The 22,236-nt window shown below is 33.2% G+C and overlaps 1 protein-coding gene across 1 annotated transcript in view; it reads right to left on the reverse strand.

The window, feature by feature from the left end:
• Nucleotides 1-249: 249 nt before the first annotated feature.
• LOC150093365 (succinate--CoA ligase [ADP-forming] subunit beta, mitochondrial-like) overlaps nt 250-22,236 on the reverse strand; it is a 257,429-nt gene continuing 235,442 nt past the window's right edge. Inside the window, exon 11 of the mRNA XM_090414021.1 lies at nt 250-9,099. Within this exon, the coding sequence (XP_090270147.1) occupies nt 9,025-9,099 (75 nt within the window). The 3' untranslated portion in view covers nt 250-9,024. The remainder of the gene's footprint in view (nt 9,100-22,236) is intronic.

A 22,236-nucleotide genomic window follows, 5' to 3' on the forward strand; every position in this document is an offset into this window, starting at 1 on the left:
AGATGTCTCCGTGACTGAGACGAAATATAGGAAGTATTAAATTCTGTTTTAATCCTTTCTGAGTGCTGTATACAATCCATTAAGCCTCTAACATGATATCCTCACAGCACTTAAGCCTCTACACATGGATTCTAATCATATATGTTAGTGCTTACCTGTTTATTGTCAACCTGACAATAACAAAGAGTGTAAAATTAAACTTAATTTTAACTAAGGCATGTTTTCATTTTCATAATGAGCAAACAAAAATCTTTTACATTCATTTATTTTTCAAAAATACATCTTTTTATACATCTTTGGTCTACAAAGGTTAATGGGAGAAATAAAATGGTACACAAAATGTTCATCAGTGTATGCACTGTAAAGAACAAATTAGATTTCGGTCCAGTACACTTGATATTATATAAACTGTTCATTTGTATGTTACAATTTTTAAAATTGTAACATACAAAAATTTAGTTATCTAAATAAGCTTGAGCATATTTAGATATAATTTCACTAATAGTCATTAATAGGTTGTTTCACATTTGGTATGTGTAAGCAGGGCTCCAGAAATATAACTTATATCTACTATTCCCCCCCCCCCCCCCCCAAAAAAAAGAAAAAGGTTTATTCACTCAAGGCATCGGTCTAAGTTATATAAATATTGTTATATGTGATGTTAAAAAAAACAGGGGGAGAAAAATGTTGTGTTAATACAGAAATATGCTTTCTTTAAAGGTGAGCTTAAACTGTATGCTATAACACAGCTCATCACAACTCAGTTTGTATTTTATTTCATTTATTGTTCATAATAAAGGGTGATTTTATATAAATTATCCATGAACAATAATTTAACAGGAAAGACAAATAAATAAAATTTAAAAAACAAAGTAGCCAGCACTCTATGTGCAACCAGACTCACTTTTCACAATGCACCCAGTCACATGGTTCAGTCAGACTTGTCTTTGCAAGTTTTTTTTTTTTTTTTTTTTTTAAAACAATATTAAATTAAAAAGAATTTGCATTATTTAAAATTTTCACACATTTAATTACACTAAGCTAATTCATGTTGAGAGCTGTGAAACTAAGTTTAGGACAATACTATATCACAATTGCAAACCTACTTCAGGAGGAAAGGTGTTCAAAGAATAAGATATAGATATACTGCAAGATTGTGCCAATTTTAATTCATGTTAAAATTGTTTGTTTACTTTGTTGATAAAACATTGAACTAAATGAACGCTGTGATTTGATTAATATTATTAAAAATGATAACTGCAATTTAATTTAAATGCAGATATACTATGAAAAACCTATATATTTTCTTGCACACTTCAAGTGAAGTAACTATAACATATAATGGCAGTTCATTTTGATCATTTCATGAATGAAACAAAAACTGGAAGTGTATCACGTAGTAGAGCATGCTTGGAGTGAAAAGAATCCCGTAATATTCCTAGGAGAGAAATGCGATTTTTGGAACTCAAAAGTGGACATTTATGAAGGCTTTCATACTGACAGAAAATCATTTAAAAGTAATTAATTATGTTATAACAATGACAACAGAACAACTGTTGAGGAGGGGGTTTAGTTATAGCAGGTTAATTATGTGATGGGGAAAAAAATAATTTTGAATGCACTGAACTTGTGGCGAGCAGGCAAGTGGATTTCTGGAGCCCTGCATGTAAGAACATTTCCATAAATATTTCTAACCTACTGCAAAAATGGTTAAGAATTTAATTGTTCATCAGTAATTATTTTCATTTCTGAATAACTGGATATTGCAATTTACTTCTTCATATTAATTCTCAACTAGGTATGCATCATTTTGTAACTTACTAGGTACACATATAACAATCACTGTCATTTTATGCTAAGAAAGAAAAAACTTGACTGATGAACCAGCAATGTAATTCTGAAACCAATGGTTTCAAATTTTACAAAATATCTAAAAATATATATATAAAAGCAGTTCCAGCTTTTGTTTTATTAAGTAAATTGACTGCTGCAATTCATTTAAATAAAGGGAATACACAGTACTCAAGAATTTTTTTGCTACCTCATCCTCAATAATAGGCACAAAACAAGAAACTAGATCATATGAAAATTTACTGATTATTAAAAAAAAAAATATGAATCCCAACCACAACAGGTTGTAAATTATTATTATTATAATCATCATCAAGAGAGACCTCCAGGGACTCATCGAGGGAGGCCACATACCACACACACACACACCAGCTATTATACTTGTTCCTGAATTCATTCATGCTATTTGCACATACAACATCCAATGGCAATCTATTTGAATAATGCATCACTCTATGAGAGAAAAATCTAGATCTAACCTCCCTCTTATCAGTATTCATTCTCAACTTCCAAGGATGCCCTCTTGTCCTTTCCTCACCCTACATAAAATGAAAAATTCCATCAACTGAAACCCTGTATGACCTTTTCAGAACTTTGTAAGTCTCAATCATATCACCCCTCTTTCTCCTGTTTGCTAGTGTCTGTAGTCTACAAATTCTCAATCTGTCTTCATAATCTGTATTCCACAATAATTATTTATTTTATTTAGCATATGATGATACAATGGCTGTGAGTCCCTTTTTACAGGGAAGTATGGCACCATCTCAATCCTACCCCCCCCCCTAATTTTATCCGGGCTCGGGACTGGCATAGTTGACGAATCAGGCCTATGACTGGGTCTTAATTATTCCTGAATGTAATCCATGTGTGTTCACGGGGGCCAGTTTGCTTGTTCTGGGGTATGAAAAACCCAAGTTTCAGGGTTTTTCATACCACAGAACAATAACTTACTAGATGAAAAACCCTGAAACTCGGGTTTTTCATACCCCAGAACAATACCCCACAATACTGATATCGTTCTTGACACTCTCCTTTGCACTCTCTCTCTCTCTCTCTCCACTGTATCAGAATCACAATGGAAACCAGTAAACCAGACCTGCGCACAATAGTCCAAGTGAGGTCTTATCAAGATCTTTTAAAGAGGCAAGATCTTATCTTTACATGTCAAAGTTTGTTTCAGCATTGTGATTATCTTTTGAGTTGTATTTGCAATCTTTGCTACATGACTACTGAACTTCAACTTCTTATCTACTAACACTCCAAGATCCCTAGCCTGATCAGTTTCTTCTAGCATAATCCTATCAATAAAATATGACATTGGATATCTAATCACACTAAAGTGTATGCATTTACCGATATTGAACTGAAAACCATTTTCCCATGCCCACAATTCCAGCCTATTCAAAAATCATTCTACAAGTACTGCATATCAGCTGCATTCCTGATTACCCTACCTACCTTTGCATCATCAGCAAATAGCCATATGTCACTTGTCAAATCTTTCCCAATATCATTAATATACAGATTGAATAACAGTGGAGCAAGGACTGATCCTTGTGGTACACCACTGGTTACCTTAAATTTTACAGACTCACATCCCCTGTATACCACTTTTTGATATCTGTCAGTCAGCCATCCTCTTTATCACCCATATTTTCCCATTTATGCAATAGTCTTCCATGTTGTATTCTGTCAAAAGCCTTAGCAAAATCCAAAAGTGTCATGGTGTCTCCATTCCCCTTGTCTAGTTTAATGGTAACATTATTATAGAATGTGAGCAAGTTGCTAAAACACTATCTTCCCTTAGTAAACCCATGCTGTTCATTGCAAAGCAGAGATTCTCTGTCAACCCATTTCTGAATGCGAGCCCTAACCAACTTTTCCAAAATCTTCACCACCACTCCTGAGATACTGATTAGTCAATAGTTGGATACATCAGTCTTTGTACTGCCCTTGTGCAATGGGATTACCATATATTCTTTCCGCTCCTGCAGAATCATCTCTGTTCTGAGACTCAAATTATACAGCCTGGTTAAAGGAATAGCCAGTCAGCTGAACACTATTTTATCACCTGTGCTGATATCACATCAGCTCTTATTGCTGAATTTTTATTCAGTTTGTGCAACAGATCTAACATCTCCAGTCTAATCATCAAATACACTAATATAACTCTATTGTATAATGCTACCACTGGATTAACTATGAGTTATATAATCCTGAAACTGTGTGTGTGTGTGTGTGTGTTTAGTATGCCTAAGCTGAAATCTATTGTGAACTCTGAAAAGATACATTTCCCAAACTGTGGGTATGTATACAAATAATTATTGCCTCTAAATATTTTTAAGGCAAATGCAAGCTTAATCACTACAATGATACTTGCTAAAATGAACTTGATAGTGACTGAAATCATCTCTAGTTAATTGTAACTAACAATGCTGGTGCCACTGTATGCTTTAAAATAAATTTTACTGATTAAGCAATATCCTGCAGCCAGATGGTAATGCTTTTATTTTCACTGTGACTAATGTCATAGTATCCTGCACATCCTTCAAGCTTGAAATAATAGTACTGTTTAGAACCTGAATTAAATGGGGGGGGGGTAGAATCCTCATTATTCAAGTATTCATTAGCTGAGTACCCATAGCTTAAAGACTTTTACTACACAGGAAAAAATCATCATAACAAAAATACCAGTCAAAAGAACTAACCACCAACGAAATCCATTTTCTTCCCCCCCCCCCCCCAATCACTTTTAATACATATAGACTTCAAATATTATTAAAGTAACGATTTTTGACATGAAGTTATTTTCAATTAAAAAAAGTCAGTGAATGAATTTTGAATATTATATGTTCTTTTCACTTACAAGAAACATATGTTCATACCCTGAATGGCAATATAAATACTGAAAGCATATTTAAGATTATCGTAAAACTTTATGAAGTTAATGCATAGAAGGAATACAGAGATAATGGAAAGAAAATTATCTGTTGATCAATAATGGATATCTGTAATAAGACTGGTCATCATCCAAGAAAAAGCTTTAAGTTTACAAAAGGATATTTGAAAAAAGAAAGAAGAATGTAAATGAAAATGTCTAGAATTTTGCAAATTAGCATATTCAAAAATACCAAGATTCAAGAAGAATCTGCTAACGTATATGTAAAATCAGTGGAAACATACAGAATTTAAAATTCATGTTTAAGAAGGTGGGTGTGATGCTAAACAAATTTTTAATGTTAATAAAGTGGGCTTGTATCATACCATTTTTGGTGGGAAAAATTATGCCAAATAAACAGTCAACACTTGTTTCATTCATACTTGAATTAGGACATACTTGCAATTACATTTATTCTGTAACTTTGTCAAGATTCAATATAATAAAATATAATAATCTGATTATTTACATATGATGTATGTAAATAATCAAACAACAAAGAAGTTAACTTTTTCTATATATAACACGATTATAGCAAATTCACATACAAAAAACACATGGTCACGAACTACTGAAAGGTCCAGTTATTGCATCAATACTATTCTAAAGGAAGTTCAATATAGCAAGCAGCATGCTGGCCTGGTTGGCCAAGTGGTTAGCATATCTACTCTCCAGCCAAAAGGTTGTGGGTTCGATTCCCGCTGTGGGCATGGATGTTTGTGATTGTCTGTGAAAATACTAGTAGTGGTGGTGGCCAGTAGATGACATTGGTGTAGATAATGATGGCAGTTGCAGTTCACTGTAGTTGGTGGATTGAGAGATAAAGATGGAGAGTTGTGGAGTGGGTGCCTTTCCTTGATGAGTCTTTGGACTCCTTAAAGGTGTCACATAATAATAATAAAAATTTTGAAAAATGACATAATTTCACAAATGTGTAATTTCTTTCCTCTGTCAAGATAACACTTAACTATTAAAAAATCAGTAGCAAATCATGATATGTTTTCTAAAAAAAAAGGTATCATTTTGATCACTTCAGAAATGATGCTTTAGAATACCTATTTTCCAATCAGTAGGTTCTGGGTTTGAATCCCACTCAGGGGGCATGGATGTTTGTGACTGTCTTTAGGTGGGAAATGAATTTCAGTGCCTAGTGCGAGATCACTACCTACTCTGCTTATCTGATACCTGAAGTGGCTTGAAAAAGTTAAATCTATGATATCTACAGCAGGGTTTCCAGATTATGTAAAAAAAAAGTACAGAAAGATATATAAAATTAATAAAAATAGAAAAAATCATTAAATAAAGCACAGCACTATTGCAGTGTCTGCACGGTTAGTCTAGTGGCTATGCGTTTCGTAACCATATGCCTGGGGAAGGAGTGTCCTAGGTTCGATTCTTGTCGACGACATGAGGAGTTTAAGGATCTTCCTCAGCCAGAGCCAAGTTAGCCGGTCTTGGACAGCTGGGTTTTTTCTACCAGTTTATCTGGGGATTTTCATCCGCAAGCAGGCAAACCAGCCCCATGAACACACACAGGATACAGTCATAGAATACAGTACGGCAAGGAAGGCAATGGGGAATCACCTTGCTCATAGTCATTTCCTTAGATGGTGGCGTGTGTGTGTATATATATATATATATAGTTGCCCCTAAACAGCCGAAAGGCTATAACCACACAACAACAACTATTGTAGTATAGGTTTATAACTTTTTGTGGATGGGAGTGACAGTAAAAAAATAATAATAATAAAAATAAATAAATAAATAAATAAAATAATGGCTTAATCTTGACAAATGAGTATTTGGAGTGGCTAGGCTAAGTTAATGGAATCAGTTAAATCCCTCTTATTCAGTATTAGTAAAGAAGTTAGTTACTGCTGAATTGCATGTTTCCATGATGTGTTCATAAAAAGTAATGTTACAATTACAAACTATTAAAAAGATGGAATTATAATTGAAGAACAAATACAGATTGTTGGGGTTATGACTGATAAAAAAAAAAGTAATGCAGTAACAACAAAATAGAATAAATATCATCACAATGCATCTTTAGGAGCACAACAGGGGACAGAGCTCTCTATTAAATATCAAATTCAATATTAAAATGAACTTTCAGTTGACTTTAATGGCCAAATAAAGTGAGTTCAGGTGTTTATAACAATCCATTAAAAAAAGGTCTAGTCAGTACCATAAGCATTAATTCTATACCAAAGGAAATGCACTAGGAATTGGTTACATTGCATTTTTATTTAACAGATTATTTAATTTTTCCTTTACAGAAAGAACATTTCTAATTTTTTCCCTAAATTATAAAAGATTTCATATTTTTACAGATTAAGAATCAGATATTATAATCATAAAAAGACTGTTGAAAAATGCTTAATTTTAGGGTGCCTTTATGGAAATATAATGGTTTTGATATACATCACTCCTTTTTGGTCAGACTAAGCCAGGAGTGGCAAGCATTATTTCCAAAGGGGCTGCTTAGTAGATAACAGCCAACCTATAACAGTGGAGAAAGACCAGAAGATAATATAATGATGAGATATTTAATTATATGTGTGTGTGTGTGTATATATATATATATATATATATATCTATGTTTAAATTCTGTATCTACTGACATTATCTATTTTTCACATTCATTATACTGTAACCTAATTTAACAATTAAAAAAAAATTATGCATAACGAACTAATGCTATTTATTCTCAAAACTGAGATCAACTGTTTAAGCTATATTTTTTCAGATGTTCTCACATCACCAAATATAATCAACTTACCCTATGACCTTTCATATGATGTAATCAGAATTAGCTGTTGGTGCATAAACAAATTCCATATTAAAACCACACTATCCCAAATGTTATAACGTATTATTATTGTATACCTACTTTAGCATTACCACGAATGTGTGAATTACGGTGTTCTTAAAGCATACAGCCTAAAAACAGACCAGAGACAATTCAGTTCATATGTTATACATCAATCAAATTCTACTTGCAGCATAAACTACAAGGAAAATTGTAATATCAAGAGAGAATACATGTAAGGCCAGAGAAAAAGTACATTATATAAACTATATGTTCTAAATGTAATTATATAAAAGTTACATAATATATGTTAATACCATAAAAATAAATCTTTCAAGTTTGAAATAGCTTGTTATTTTTTTTTTAAAAAATGTTTGTAAAAATCTTTCCAGCACTTCTTAGAATAGAAATGAGATGATAAATTTTTGTTCTCTGTTCTAGCAAAAAACATTCATATAAAATAAACCAAAAATTGAAATTTAAAATGATAATTATATTCCAATACACTCAATAGTCTCAGAAGGGACAATAAAGAAAGCATGACTTATTTTATGTTTGTTGGTTATCAGTTTACACATATGCACCCCTTTTGCAGTAAACATATTTATATTTGCTTACAAAAGAAATCACACTATGCATAATCAGATGCACCTTTTATGACACACACACATAAAATATAACATACGCTATAGTGTAAAAGACTTCTAATAGACCAAACATTTATGCCAAATAAAATTAACTTATAACAATTGTTTCACAACAAAAAAATGGGATTAATGGAGGAATGCCGATATATGTTCAAAATATCATAGTTCAGAGTCTTAGCATCTTAAGAACAGATACAAAAATATCTGAAAGAAATTATGTAGGATAGCATTAGATTTAACTATAAAATATCTGAATTTAGGTGAACTAAGTTATGTCTAATTCAAATATAATTTTTTTTTTTTTTTAAATATGTAATATAATCAGATTAACACCACTAACATCCACTGGATTTTATGGAGCTATTGCATTTTGGGCTACTACTGAGCAGAGTAAATCTAACACTGCTAGTGTTACTAAACAATCACATTATGGTCATTATAACTACTGAAATAAATTGCATTGACGGAAGTGAGCATTAAAATGTTTATTATATGGAAAAATCTTGTAATATATAACACATAACCTTGTAATAAATTTTTAAAATGTAAATAAAAATAAACAATTAAAACTGCTATTTTACATATCTCTTCTTGAAATTATATAAATATATGAATCACTATAAGATATGAATCACTATAAGAAGTAATAAAGAGCACTTTCACTACACACTTTTTTTTTTTTTTTCAAATATATAAAAACATTTAGATGAAGCACCACTATATAAGACAATACTCATCCAGTACAGATGCATTGTCAGTGTTAATTTTCTCTCTATTCAGAGTGGTAGTTCAAATTTTACATCAACAGCTGCTGAGCGAGCAAGTCCAACAATTGTTGACAGCCTTACAACCTAAAATGAAAAATATAAATTCCAGAATATCAGCATAGAAATATATGAAAGAATATATAGTCATATAAGATTAATATTTTCAATTTAGTCTGTATGGGATTTTTTTATAGATCTGACTACTGCTAAGTAAGAATAAACTGCAAACACAAAATTAATGCTTTAAATACTTCGATTCTTGACTCTTTTACTAGGGTGTATTTTAAATGCTGGATGTTGTGAACAAAATCATCATCATGCGTATCAAGGATTTAGGCCTGGCATGGCCTGTTCCAGCCTTAGAAGTTAAAATTGTTTAAGAGGACGTCCGGTTTTCTTTTTCCTAATGGCTTGTACTTTAAGGCTTGTTTTGGTAATCTTTCTGTTTTCATTCTTTGAACGTGTTTCATCCATTTATTTTTATATTTTTTAATTTTTTCTATTACTGGTTCTTGGTTTCATAATTTCTTCATTTCTTTTGTGATCAAATAGGGTATACTTTGCAATTTTTCTCATAAACTTCATTTCTGCTGTTGTTAATCTTCGTCTTTTTGTTTTATTGTCCAGATTTCGCTTCCATACATTAAGACTGGTAGCGCTAATGTATTGTATACTTTTAGTCTGGTTTGTTTTAAATATAGAGTTAATTACACCTGTTATTTTTAAATATTTTGCAATTTTTATGTTTATATCTTTTTCATTTTTATATGTGATCATACATCCTAGGTAGTTAAATGAATTCACCTGTTCTAAGATCTTGTTATCTATTACTATTTTAGTTTTTGCTGGATCTTGTCCTTTAAAGGCCATAGTTTTTGATTTTTCTGTTGATATTATCATACCATAATCTTTGGATATCTCATTTAGATCTAAAATAGCTTTCTGTAAGTAATCTTCAGAATTTGTAATTATTATTTGGTCATCGGCAAAGAGGAGTGTGTTTAAGTTTACTGTAGGAGAAAGTTTAATTCCTTGATGTAAATTTTTATTCCAATTTATTATTATCTCATTTAAGTAAATATTAAAAAGAGTTGTTGAGAGGGGACATACCTGTCGGACCCCTTGGTTTATCTCTCTCGTATATGATAGCTCATGATTTAATCTTATTTGTATTTGATTATTTTCATATATATTTATGATAGCTTTTAGGATATTATTTGGTATTTGTCTTTCTTTTAATATGTTAAATAATATGTTTCTTTTAACTTTATCAAATGCTTTTTCAAAGTCAATAAATGCAATATGTGTTTCTAAATTGTATTCTCATCTTTTCTCTATTATTAATTTTAGGCAAAAGGCCGGGTCTATACATGATCGTCCTTTTCTAAATCCATTCTGTACTTCTAAAATAAAGTTTTTGGAATATTTCATTAGTTTGCTATTTAAGATTCCGCTATATTTTGTAACAGGAATTTAGTATACTGATACCTCTATAGTTCTTAGGGTAATCTCTATTACCTTTTTTAAAGATAGGAATCACAATTGCTTTTTTCCATTCTATTGGGGGGATCCAGTTGAATAAATTTTATTTAAAAATAATAAGTCTTTCTTTGAATCTTGTTCCTGCGTATTTATACAGTTCTGAACCTAGCTTATCTTCTCCAGGTGATTTTCCGTTTCTTGTTTCTTTCAGGCTGATTTCTAATTCTTCTTTAGTTATTTCCTTTGCATTTTCGTTAATTGTTTGCCAGTTGTCTTTTTTAAAATATTTGTCTGTCCACAATTCTGTGTAGTAATTTAGGAATTCTTCTAATTTTAATTCAGTGTTTAATTTTATGTTTTCTTTGGTATCTGCATTTAAGTGTTTCAAAATCTTATATACATAGGGTCTTATTTTATATAAATCATGTTCTAAATTAGAAACCAATTTGTTCCATGATTCTCTTATGTCTTTTTCTGACTTCTCTTTTAGCTATGGCTCTTATCCTTTTATATTCTATTTCATCTTCTAATCTTTTACTGCTTAACCATTTGTGATAGGCTTCTTTTTTCTTTTTGATTATTTCTTTGATTGTATCATCCCAGATCTTCAGTTTTTTCCTTTTATTGAATTTTTTGGTTTTTTCCTAAGCTTTCATTTGCTGCTGCATTTAGTATCATTTTTATATTAAGCCATTCTATTTCTTCATTTTGTTTTATTTTATCTAGATATTGGTTAATTCTTTGTTCATATAGCAATTGTACATTTGTGTCATTCAATAGTCTAGTTTTATAAACAAATATTTCAAGTTTTCTTTCTCTTCTTATTACTTGTAGCCATTTAGGTGGTAATCTTAATTTTATTTTAACAAGGAAGTGGTCACTGCTTATTTCATATCCTCTGTGAATATTTCATTCACAGAGGATATGAAATAAGCAGTGACCTAGATCTAACATCTAACATCAAAATTTTCACTTAATATAAAGTAATCTAATATTGATTTCCATCCTCTTGCTGTCCAAGTATATTTATGTATGTCTTTATATTTATAGGAGGAATTCATTATTTTTAGGTTATTGTAAACTACAAAGTCAATCAATTTTTTACCATTTCTGTTTAGAGTATGTTCTCCATGTATTCCTATATTATTATTAATTTTTGTGTTTCCAATTCTTGCATTTAAGTCTCCTGCTAAAATTACATAATCATTTTTATTTTATTTTATTATATATGTTTAGTAGCTGATTATAAAAATCAATATTATCCTGTTCTCTTCCTTCTTCTGGGGTATATAAACCAATTATTGTTAAATAGCCTCTATCTATTTTTATTCTAGCTTCTATTATTCTTTCATTCCATAATTTATAATGTTTTAATTGTTTTGAAAGGGAGTTATGAATCAAATCATGACTCCTGCTTGTGCTCTTTGGTCTCTGTCGCCTCCACTGTATATCACATTAAAATTTTTGGTTCTCATAGTTCCTTTTAATTTCTTTTTTGTTTCAGTGATTACTGCTATTTTAAAATTTATTTCATTTAATAATTGGTCTAATTCTATTTCTTTATATGCTATTCCTCTTACATTCCACTTGCTATGCGTATTATATTTTGTCGTTTCCATTTTTGTTTTACCTTTTCCATTCCAGGGTTGTTTCCCATAGATTCAATTTGATTATCTTTTTCTCTCAGCTTACAAGTAGAATTATGTTCTCCATGTCAGGGGACTAGCCTGACGATGAAATAGTTCAGTGGTAGAGCTGCTATATTAAGGCTTCTGAACTAACCTTCTTCCGAATTTAAACCCATAGGAGGAATAGAGTATAGAAGAATTATAGTAAGGTTTATAGATAGGGCATAGTTGTAAGGCCAGAAATGTAAAGACCCCATGGCCCTCGAGTACTCTAATAGCATAAGGGCGATAAAATAAGAAAGTTGACTGATAAGGCCTTATAGGAAAGATTTAAGTAAGTGGATCTTTCTCAAAGTAGAAGGAGGAGAGGATAGATCCAGCTAGGAGTCCATGGGAGTGCCGCTTCCTTTACAATCAAGATGATTGCCCCTTATGGCCCTGTTGGTCCACGAGTCCTTATTTGCATTGAAAAGAACAGTATGTAAGAAAGTTTTAAAAAGAATTAAAGTTGAGCAACTTTTACAACTAAATTATAGACTTGATTATACAAACATTATTGAAGTAAAAATGAAACAAATTAAACCAAGAACCAAACCATGGAGTCTCAGTGGCAAAGTATAAAGAAGACATTGATTCAGCTAGGGAGGTATGTGGTGAAGTTATAATGCAAGGATAAAAAAATAAGAACACCATGGTAGCCACAAGAAGTTAAAGAAGCAGTCCTGGAAAAGAAGGAAGCATACCTAATGCAACTAGCAAATAAGTTGGCAGATGCCCTAAAAGAATACAGAGAAAAATGTAAGAGAGCTAAGCTGCGTGTAAAAGTAGTTAAACAAAAGTCATGGAAAGACTTGGGTAAGAATATAGAAAATAAATATCAGGAAGGTGGCAAAATGTTCTGGAGGCTATTGAAAAAGCTTACAAATGGAGGAAAGAAAACTGCAAAAGGAATCAAAAATGATAAAAGTGACATGAAAACCGAAGATAAGGATATCCTAGATGTCTAGAGTAATACTTTGAAAGACTGTTAAACGAACCAAGTGGTGACAGAACCATACTAGAAAATTTTCAAGAGGAATGCAAAGAGAAGTACATATCCTTTCTTTTAGGCTTGCACAGTGATCCAAATGCATTTTTGAAAATTATGGAGAAAACTACCGTGTTTGAATAAAAACTTTAGTTTAATATAACTAAAATCTACAATTCGACGTTTCGGCCTTTATGTCAAGGTCTTCTTCTGGAGCGTACAAATATACACAAGAAACAAGCTATACTACAATCAAACTGGTTCGTTACAGACACTGACCAACCGCTACCACAATTGTTGCCCTGACCTCTGGTGGGAGAAAAAAAAAATTATACATCAACGCTAGAGTCCTATTATTTGTGTTGTCTACTATATACATATATTAACATTATTCCAGCCAGTTGGAGTGGAATGGTTTCTAATACTAGCGGATTGGCTAGAGTCCTGACTTATGTTGAATCTTTCATATTAGGTTGGCTTAATGTGTGCCATCCAGATCCTTGGAATTTTCATACCATCTTTGTTATTGATATTGGGGTGGTTTATCAGGATTTCGCAGGATTCCTTAAATTTTCTTTCGTATCAGGTTTTTGTGCGGTGTAAGGAGCAGGTGCTTTTCCAGTTGATTTGGTGTAAGGTGTTAAGTGCGTGGTCTGAGAGGCCTGCTTCACCATAATGGTTATATTTAATGTGTCTAATGTGTTCTTTCTTGCATATAGGGTTTAGTAAGTACATATCAATTCTTGAGGTAGAAAAAGCTGTCAAAAACTTGAAATGTGGAAAGGCAGCTGGAGAAATAAAAGTTTTGCAGTTTTTGCAAAAATTTTGCAAAGTATAATTTACAGGGCCTGGTCAGACGGTCGAATTCCCAATGATTGGAGTAGAGCTCTCATAGTAACATCTATAAAGAGTTTGACTGGTTCAGTGCCATGGCATGTAAAACTGCAAGGGCTGTTAGCAAGGGTTGACAGTGCATGGGAGGCAGTTAAGAAGTGTTTGCAGGAGGCAATGGCTGACTGTATACCTAGAGTCCGAATAATAAATCAAGTAGGGATTAAATGGATGAATAACACCATTAAGCTTGAGCTGCAAAAAAAGAAACAACTGTGGAGGGAATTTAAGAAGAAAGGTGACCTGCAGGCAAATGAACGGTATAGAGCCCATGCCAGAAGGGTAACAAGTGTGGTAAGAAAAGCAAAAGCGGATTATGAAAGAACTTTAGCGATGCAGGCTAAAGAGAATCCCGAACAGTTTTTTCGATATGTTGCAAGTAAAATAATGTATATGGCAGATTGATTTTAAATCATGCCGATGGTAGGGAGGTAACTGAATCAGTTGATATAGTAGAATTACTGAGTGAGCACTTCGCAAGAGTATATCATCCAGGTGGTGACATTGCAGAAATGGAAGAACCAACAGCTTATATGGGAATTGTGGTGAATGAAGTGGAGGTGAATAGTCTATTACAAAATCTCAATGTCAATTCATCTGTGGGATTGGATGGTATACCAGCTCGTGTTGTATGAGAAGCGGCTAAAGAATTGTCAGTGCCTTTGGCCATTTTGTTTAATTTGAGTCTCGGATCTGGGTTAGTCCCAAGGGGATGGAAAGAGGAGAAAATAGTTTTGCTGCATAAAGGAGATTCCAAGACTTCTGTTGAAAATTACTGGCCGATCAGCATATCATGAATTGTTGTCAAGGTCTTGGAGAAAATAGTCAAGAGGAAAATACAAGATTGGATAGATGAAAATGGGATACTGTATGGGGGACAGCATGGTTTTGTGAAGGGTAGATCATGCCTGAGTAACTTATTCATATTCTAGAACACAGTGATGGCTGAACTGGATAAGAGTAATGTTTACAGTGATACTGCTGGACCTGGCTAAGGCCTTTGACAGGATACCACATGGAATTCTAATCCGTAAACTGCAACATATGGGAATGGATATAGGGTTGGTGAGATGGATAGGTGGGTGGTTGATGGAGAGATATCAAAGAGTAGTTTATACAGGAGTAGAGTCCAAAAGACGGCCTGTGACTAGTGGTGTGCGCATGGTTCTGTTCTTGAACCACTGCTGTTTAATTCGTTCATTAACGATACAGGGAAGGATCTAAGGGGAATGGTTCATTTGTTTGCTGATGATGCAAAGTTGGGTAGGGTAATAGCGAATGCAGAAGATGTCAAAATCTTGCAGGATGATTTGGATAGATTGGAGTTCTGGGCTAAGGAGAATGGATGTCAATTTAATGTGACAAAATGTAAGGTTATGCATTTTGGGGTGAAAAGATTAGCAGCAGTACACCACATTGGTGGAATTGTACTCCAGGAGATTGACGAGGCCAGGGATTTGGGAGTGTTGATGGGTAGGGAGTTGAAGTTTAGGGGACACATCGCAAAACTGGCAAAATCAGATCACTCGGTTGCTGAAAAAACACTTTAACGAGCAGAGACAAACAGGTTATTGTTCCTCTGTATCGAGCCTTGATAATACCCCCATCTAGACGACTGTGCCCAGATATGGGCACCTGGGTTTCTTCTTGATGGGGAGGAGGTGGAGAGGATCCAGAGAAGAGTGACCAAGATAATAGCAGGACTATGGAATGTGCCTTATGAGAACAGGTTGAAGATTTGTGGGCTGCAGAGATTGGTTGATAGGTGGAAAAGGGGTGATATGATTGAGACATTCAAATTACTGAAGGGTTTCTATAAGATTAATTCAGAAGATATTTTTGAGAATAGGACTGGTAGTGGGAGGACTAGGGGCCATCCATGGAAGCTTAGTAAGAGTGTGGTTAGCAAGGTTGTTAGAGCTAGGATTTTTACTTGGAGAGTGGTAAATGAGTGGAATAAGCTGCCAGAGTCTGTTGTGGGTGCTATGACTATAAACGAGTTCAAGGTGAAGTATAATAGATACTGTGTGAATGTTGAATAGTTGTTCTTGACATGATGTTGGGCCTCCCTCAATGAGCCTAAGGACTCCTCGGAGCTGCCCATAATAATAATAATAAATAAGAGAATAAAACTGAATGAGAATTATAGAGGAATTTCTCTATTAAGTGTTCCAGGTAAGATTTATGTAAGCATATTTGAAAAGAGGTTGAGAAAAATTGTGGAAGAGAAACTTGCAGAAGAACAAGCTGGGTTCAGGCCAAATAGAGGTTGTGAAGATCAGATTTTCACTTTAAGATATAGTTGAGAAATCGTGAGAATATGACAAGGATCTGTATTTAAGTTTTGTAGATCTGGAAAAGGCATATGACAAGGTGCCAGAGAAAAACTTTTCAAAACATGGCAATTATATGGGATGAATGGAACATTCATCCCATATAATTGTGGGAAGTTTTTAGACAGGTTAAATCTGGAAATAGATCTGGAAATCTGGAAGATGACAGGTTAAATCTGGAAATAGACAACAGAATAAGCAAAGGTGGTATGGTGGGTAGCCTGCTGAATAAATTTATATGGAATAAGAGAGAAATTAGCCAAAACATCAAACTAGGCAGTATACAACGTAGTGTTTAAACTCATTTTAAGTTATGAATGTGAGAGTTGGGTCAGAAATAAAGCACTTGATTAAAGACTAGAGACCAATAAATATGAAAGTTCTGAGAAAAATTAGGGGAGTGAACCAATGGCAGAATCATATTAAAAATGAAGATATCAGAAAGGAACTTAACATTATTAGCATTCAAGAATGTTTCAGCAGAGCTAATCTAAGGTGGCATGGCCATAATAATTAAATAGAATTGGTGAAGAAAGATTAGCGAAACAGGTGTTGGATGCCAAGAAAGAGACCCAGAGAAAGACTAAGGTATAGGTGGATTGATTCAATGAGAAGTGTCTTAGAAGCATGAAATGTTAGATATGACAATATTGGAGTGCTTACAAGTAATAGATTGATTTGGAAGAAAATTGTTGATAGGAGATTAATAATAATGTAAACTTAATCATGCAGTGCTGTCATAGTAACCTGAATGTCACTTGGGGGGGGGGGTACATATCATAAATTGATAATGAAGATAAACATACTGAAATGCATTTGCAAGAGATACATGGTTATATCTCCGGTTATATCTCAATATTCTGTTCCTAGATAAATGCTAGTGTAACAATACAGATAAACAAACGACTACACAAGAGTTCATCATATTCAAGTTGGACTGTGCTTGCATGTGTTATGTGTTAGTCAGGACATCACTTGATTGTATATCACATTCTTTAACATCAACTGAGCACACTTTTAGAAAAGGCCAATATATGGCATTCCAGTTTCAATGTTTTTTTGGGATTTTCATGTAAAATTAGTATTTTTGAGCTGCCTTATTTATATAGAAATTCCAGAAGTGGTTTTCTTTTTATTTGAAATAAGATAAATTTATTTCTCAAAATATTATGTATAACACAGGAATGACTGAATTTAATTCAAATCAATAAACCAATAAATTTGATATTTTTCTTGGGCTTAAACTGGAGGAAAAAAACAAACTTGAACTGATATGTTTTGAAAAAGCCCATAATTACAACAAAAGAAAACTATGTTACTAGTAAACAGACAATGTCAGTAATGCCATAATGGTGCTCTGTTTGGGTTTTCAATCTGAGACCTAATTGATTGAAGCCTGTTACTCTAACCAACACACCAATGCGATAAGGCAGATTTTGAGCTGCTAGTGAAATAATGCAAAAGCGTTTACTGATACAGAAAGTGAAGGAATTTAAAGATATTATATCTGTTGGAAGTTTTTTTCACTTGGTTAGACTATAAATTATATATTTAGTTTAATCCTTTATCCAAGTGTAAGCAAACAAAGTTGAGCATGAAGTATCTTCAGGACTGGGGCAACTTGTAGCATAGGTGGACAAACTTCACATCACTTACCTTAGTAACCCATAATGCAAAGCACATCTCCTTGCAGACATGTATAATGCTATGCATTATGGGAAGGGTCACTACCCAGACCAGTTTCGACCTTTATTGAGGTCTCTTCAGTGGGAGCCAGAGTAATTTAATAATATGGTGTGACACCTTTTGGCAACTCGTATAGGTAAATATGACTTCTGCATTGCTTCAACCTTGGTATCACCTTTGGGTCTGGCTACCACTGAAGAGATGTGCTTTGCATTATGGGATACTAAGGCAAGTGATGTGAAGTTTGGCCCCCTCCCTGGGTGCGCCACTGACTTCTGTTAAATTAACAGAAGTCAGTGGCGCACCCAGGGAGGGGGCCAAGGCCCCCCCCCCCCAAAGAAAAAGTTAAAAAACACTAGAAAATTTTCCCAAATACTTTTCCTAATTAAAATTCATTTTTTATTAATGTTGTGTCATGTCTTCTATAAATATTTCTATACTACTTATGCAGACCACAGGTGGTCCACGACGATGGGACAGGTAGTCCACAGGCTTAAATTAACCAAATAAATTTATATATTTTAATTATCCAAACAAAACAAATTAAAATTGAATAAGTAAAAATTATTAAAATAAAATGAATACTTAAAAAAAAAATAGCAGCAAAATGTTCATTCCATGAACATTCTGCCCCTATTTTAATTTGTACGGGAGAATGACGAGTAATAAAAGAGGGGTGAAGTGAAAAACAATATGGTTTTATTGCTTCCACCTTCCCTTGCTGTTTTGTCAAATTTGAAGTGAACATGTGTTGTCCACATGACCACATTTCAACCAATTGCTTGTTGTTTATTGATTTTTATTATTGAGGTTTTCCTCCTTCAACCAAGGCTCAATATATCTTCAGAAGTGCTAAGTAATACTTAAACAAAATGTGTTGTAAGTTAACTCCAGTATTTATATATTTTTTGGAAATCCCACGAAAAGCAAGCTGACAATTGAGTTGAAATGCTAACTCTCTTCAACCGAATTCCAATAATATGTGAAATTGCGATAACAGCATTCACACTATATATATATATATATATCTTAGTTTTAACGCGTTTACGAATTTTAACACTTTCGGTTGAATTTTATTGCTGCCGAGCGAACTCACACAATCTAATTAATAACAATAGTTTTTAGTTAGATACTGCGTTTGCCAGTGCAACATATGGTTTTGCTTGAGTCTATATATATACACAGCATAGTTTCTGTATGGGGGTACATGTGATTTATTAATTAGTGTCGTTTTTATCCCAGTTGTCTTTAATTGCACTATTTGTTGAGAAATATATTACACAGACTGCTTATACCTTATTCACTGACATAATAAAAGTACTTGTTTTTCTTGCCTCTGCAATATAGTGGCTATTGGAGGAGGGCGTGTTGTTTACCACGGGAGCAAGTTACTATCGCCCTGCTCTGAACGTGTTTTAGCTTTTTTCATTTGCAAGGTATATGAAAAAATTTTTAATTTCTTTTTTTCGTAAAGTAAAATCAGGGGTGAGAGTTATATGCGAGTAAGTATGGTATTTCAATTATGGATAAGTACATTGGTACCTTCTTTGAATGGAAAAATATCTCGGATAACAGTGATAATACAAAACGAGTTTGTAGTGACAGTTTGTCTGTAGTTTCTGAAGAGAAAGAGGTCTGTAACGAATCCACAGAAACACAGAATTCCCATCAGTTGCAATGCGATAATATTAATACGCTGAACGAAAGGAAAGATTTGCTGATTTGCTGGACACTCGACTAGTGGATCGCATTTAAAGGTAAATACAGTTGGTTATTTTGTAGGAACATTTTTCTGTTTTGCAACTTTTCTCCCTTTACGGTAATTATGCCTACATTATTGTGTTATTATTCAACAATTGTTTACAGGTTTAAATGTGTATATAAAGTCAATATCAACAGTAGCCTGATTACGAACGCGTGATGAAAGGGATGGGGAGGTTTGGAGCTTCTCCGGATAGTATTCAAAAGCTAAATACAATTTGTTATTTTGAATAGAGCCCCAAAACTTATTAGTTTAGAATTAACCATTGGGAAAGGGGTTTGTGTCCACCTGAAAACTCTGAAACAGAATTTGGAAACATTTTCTGAATAATAATAATAATAATAATGATAATCATTTTGAATCCTTTACTCACCAGGGAATTAGTATAATATGAGAAAGGAAGAAGTAGAATGTGAACCAGAAAAAGAAAGTTCTTCACATGTGTTCTCATTATTAATTAAATCACTGAGTTAATTCTTTTATATGTATTCATTACTGAGAGGTAGAGTTCCCATTGTTATTTATCCTACATTCACCAAAAATACAATTGAACATTGCATAAAAACACACACCACAGTCATTGTTACTTTTATGAAACAATTCCATGTTTTTTTTTTTTTTTTTTTTTTTTTACAGATTTCATTTGCCAAAGAAAATTGTATATCTTGTAATATGATGTAATTTGACACAAATCCTATATCAAATAGTCACTAACATTAACAGGTTTCAAACTGCAGATTTTGAATAAAAGTTTGCAATTTCTTATTTCCACCATTTTACTTCAGGTGATTTCCAGAAAATAAAAGTGGATTAAATTATCAGTAACACCAGAAGTAAGCAAAGTCTTTCCTTACTAAGACTTTGCTTACTTCTGGGAATTCATGGAAATTAACTCCAAAAACTAAGAGCAGTTCTTTCTTGGGATAAAAGAAGATAATTTTTGAATCTTCTTAGAATTAATTTCCCTTATCAATTATTTTGAAACAGGTTGTCAGGACACTGTATTGTACTGTACTTAGTGTAAGAATAAAACTTTTGTTTTGCTGTGTGATACAGTGGGGAGGATTGGAATTAGTATAGTGTTATTCACTATGAATATTATTTAAAAAAGAGAGACAGAGAAATAAAAACAAATAAAAATAAATGCAGATGACAAGCATGCATAATCATTTGTTGTCTTCTGCCTCATTAGGCAAGTATGGCATGATATAGTTTGTCTAGTGTCCAGCCTTGACTTACATTAGGGTTAGGTTCCTAGGATGTTGGCATGTATTGAAATGACATAACTGAGACTCAAATTATAGCATATATGCTTCAGATGTTAAAACTGAGCCTCCCTTTCATACAGTAATAAAAAATTTTTATTATAAATTTCAATTCACTGCTTGAAATTAGCAAACCAGCCTTTGTTTGCTATGCAAGTTTTGTTGTCAAAACTTGCATAGCAAACTTTTCTTTTATCTTCTCAAATAACACTTTGTGTGAAAGGAATGTTTCCTGTGGAGGGAGAGATATAAACAGTAGGATGTTGACTGCTCATCTTATATTCTTCTAACATTATAGATCTGCATGGCCTTTTAGCAACTTTTTCCATCAGCAGTTACATTTCTGCTCTTATGACTAGACATGGTTCCAGTTTTATTTTAAAGAAATAATGTATTAAAAAGGCACACAGTTAAAGTACAGAATAAACCTTGACAATGTAACACAGATATTATAAACACAGCATAGTATTATTATGATTACAGCTATTTAGCCTGTTTTTGTTTAGGAGTGTCACTTATTTAAATACATTGGCTATCAATACTCAAGAGGGGTATATATATTTAGGGAATTATTGGCGAGTATAGAAGGCAATTAAGGCAGAATAAAAGAGGTGGAAAAATTTGGTACATACCTTTTTTGATTCTAAGATGTCTTCCACTTCCACGATCTCGCTGAAGGTTGTTTACATGTTTACAAATGGGGGGGGGGGAGAAGAGGGAGGGAGCGTGGGGGTGTGTTTAGCTGCGGGAAAATAAGTTTGGATAACCCGCGTTAATATTAATAATATATATATAAATGTATACATATATTATTTTGAATTAGGGCGCATTTTTTGTGTGTGTGTGGGAGGGGAGGGGAGGAAGGGTAAACTTATGTGGCAACTGGGGCATGGTTAACGGGGTGTGGAACCGTTTCGGTCGTGTGACCATTCTCGGAACTTTGTCGGAAATGAGTGTAGGGCTATGTCAGGGCAAAGCTGTAACTGCCAAATAAGGGCATTAGTTGTCGCTACATGGCCAGAGGCGTGGCTTAGTTTGTAGGTTCTGGATCGTCCAACATTCGGAAATTAGGTAGGGGCAGTGGACATTGATAGAATTTTCATTGCATTTTATGGCAAGAGTTTCGGATATTCTTAACATTGTTTCG

The sequence above is a fragment of the Typopeltis vanoorti genome, chromosome 24, assembly GCF_054136105.1.
Source record: "Typopeltis vanoorti isolate ZY-2024b chromosome 24, IOZ_Tvanoo_1.0, whole genome shotgun sequence".
NCBI lineage: Eukaryota > Metazoa > Arthropoda > Arachnida > Uropygi > Thelyphonidae > Typopeltis > Typopeltis vanoorti.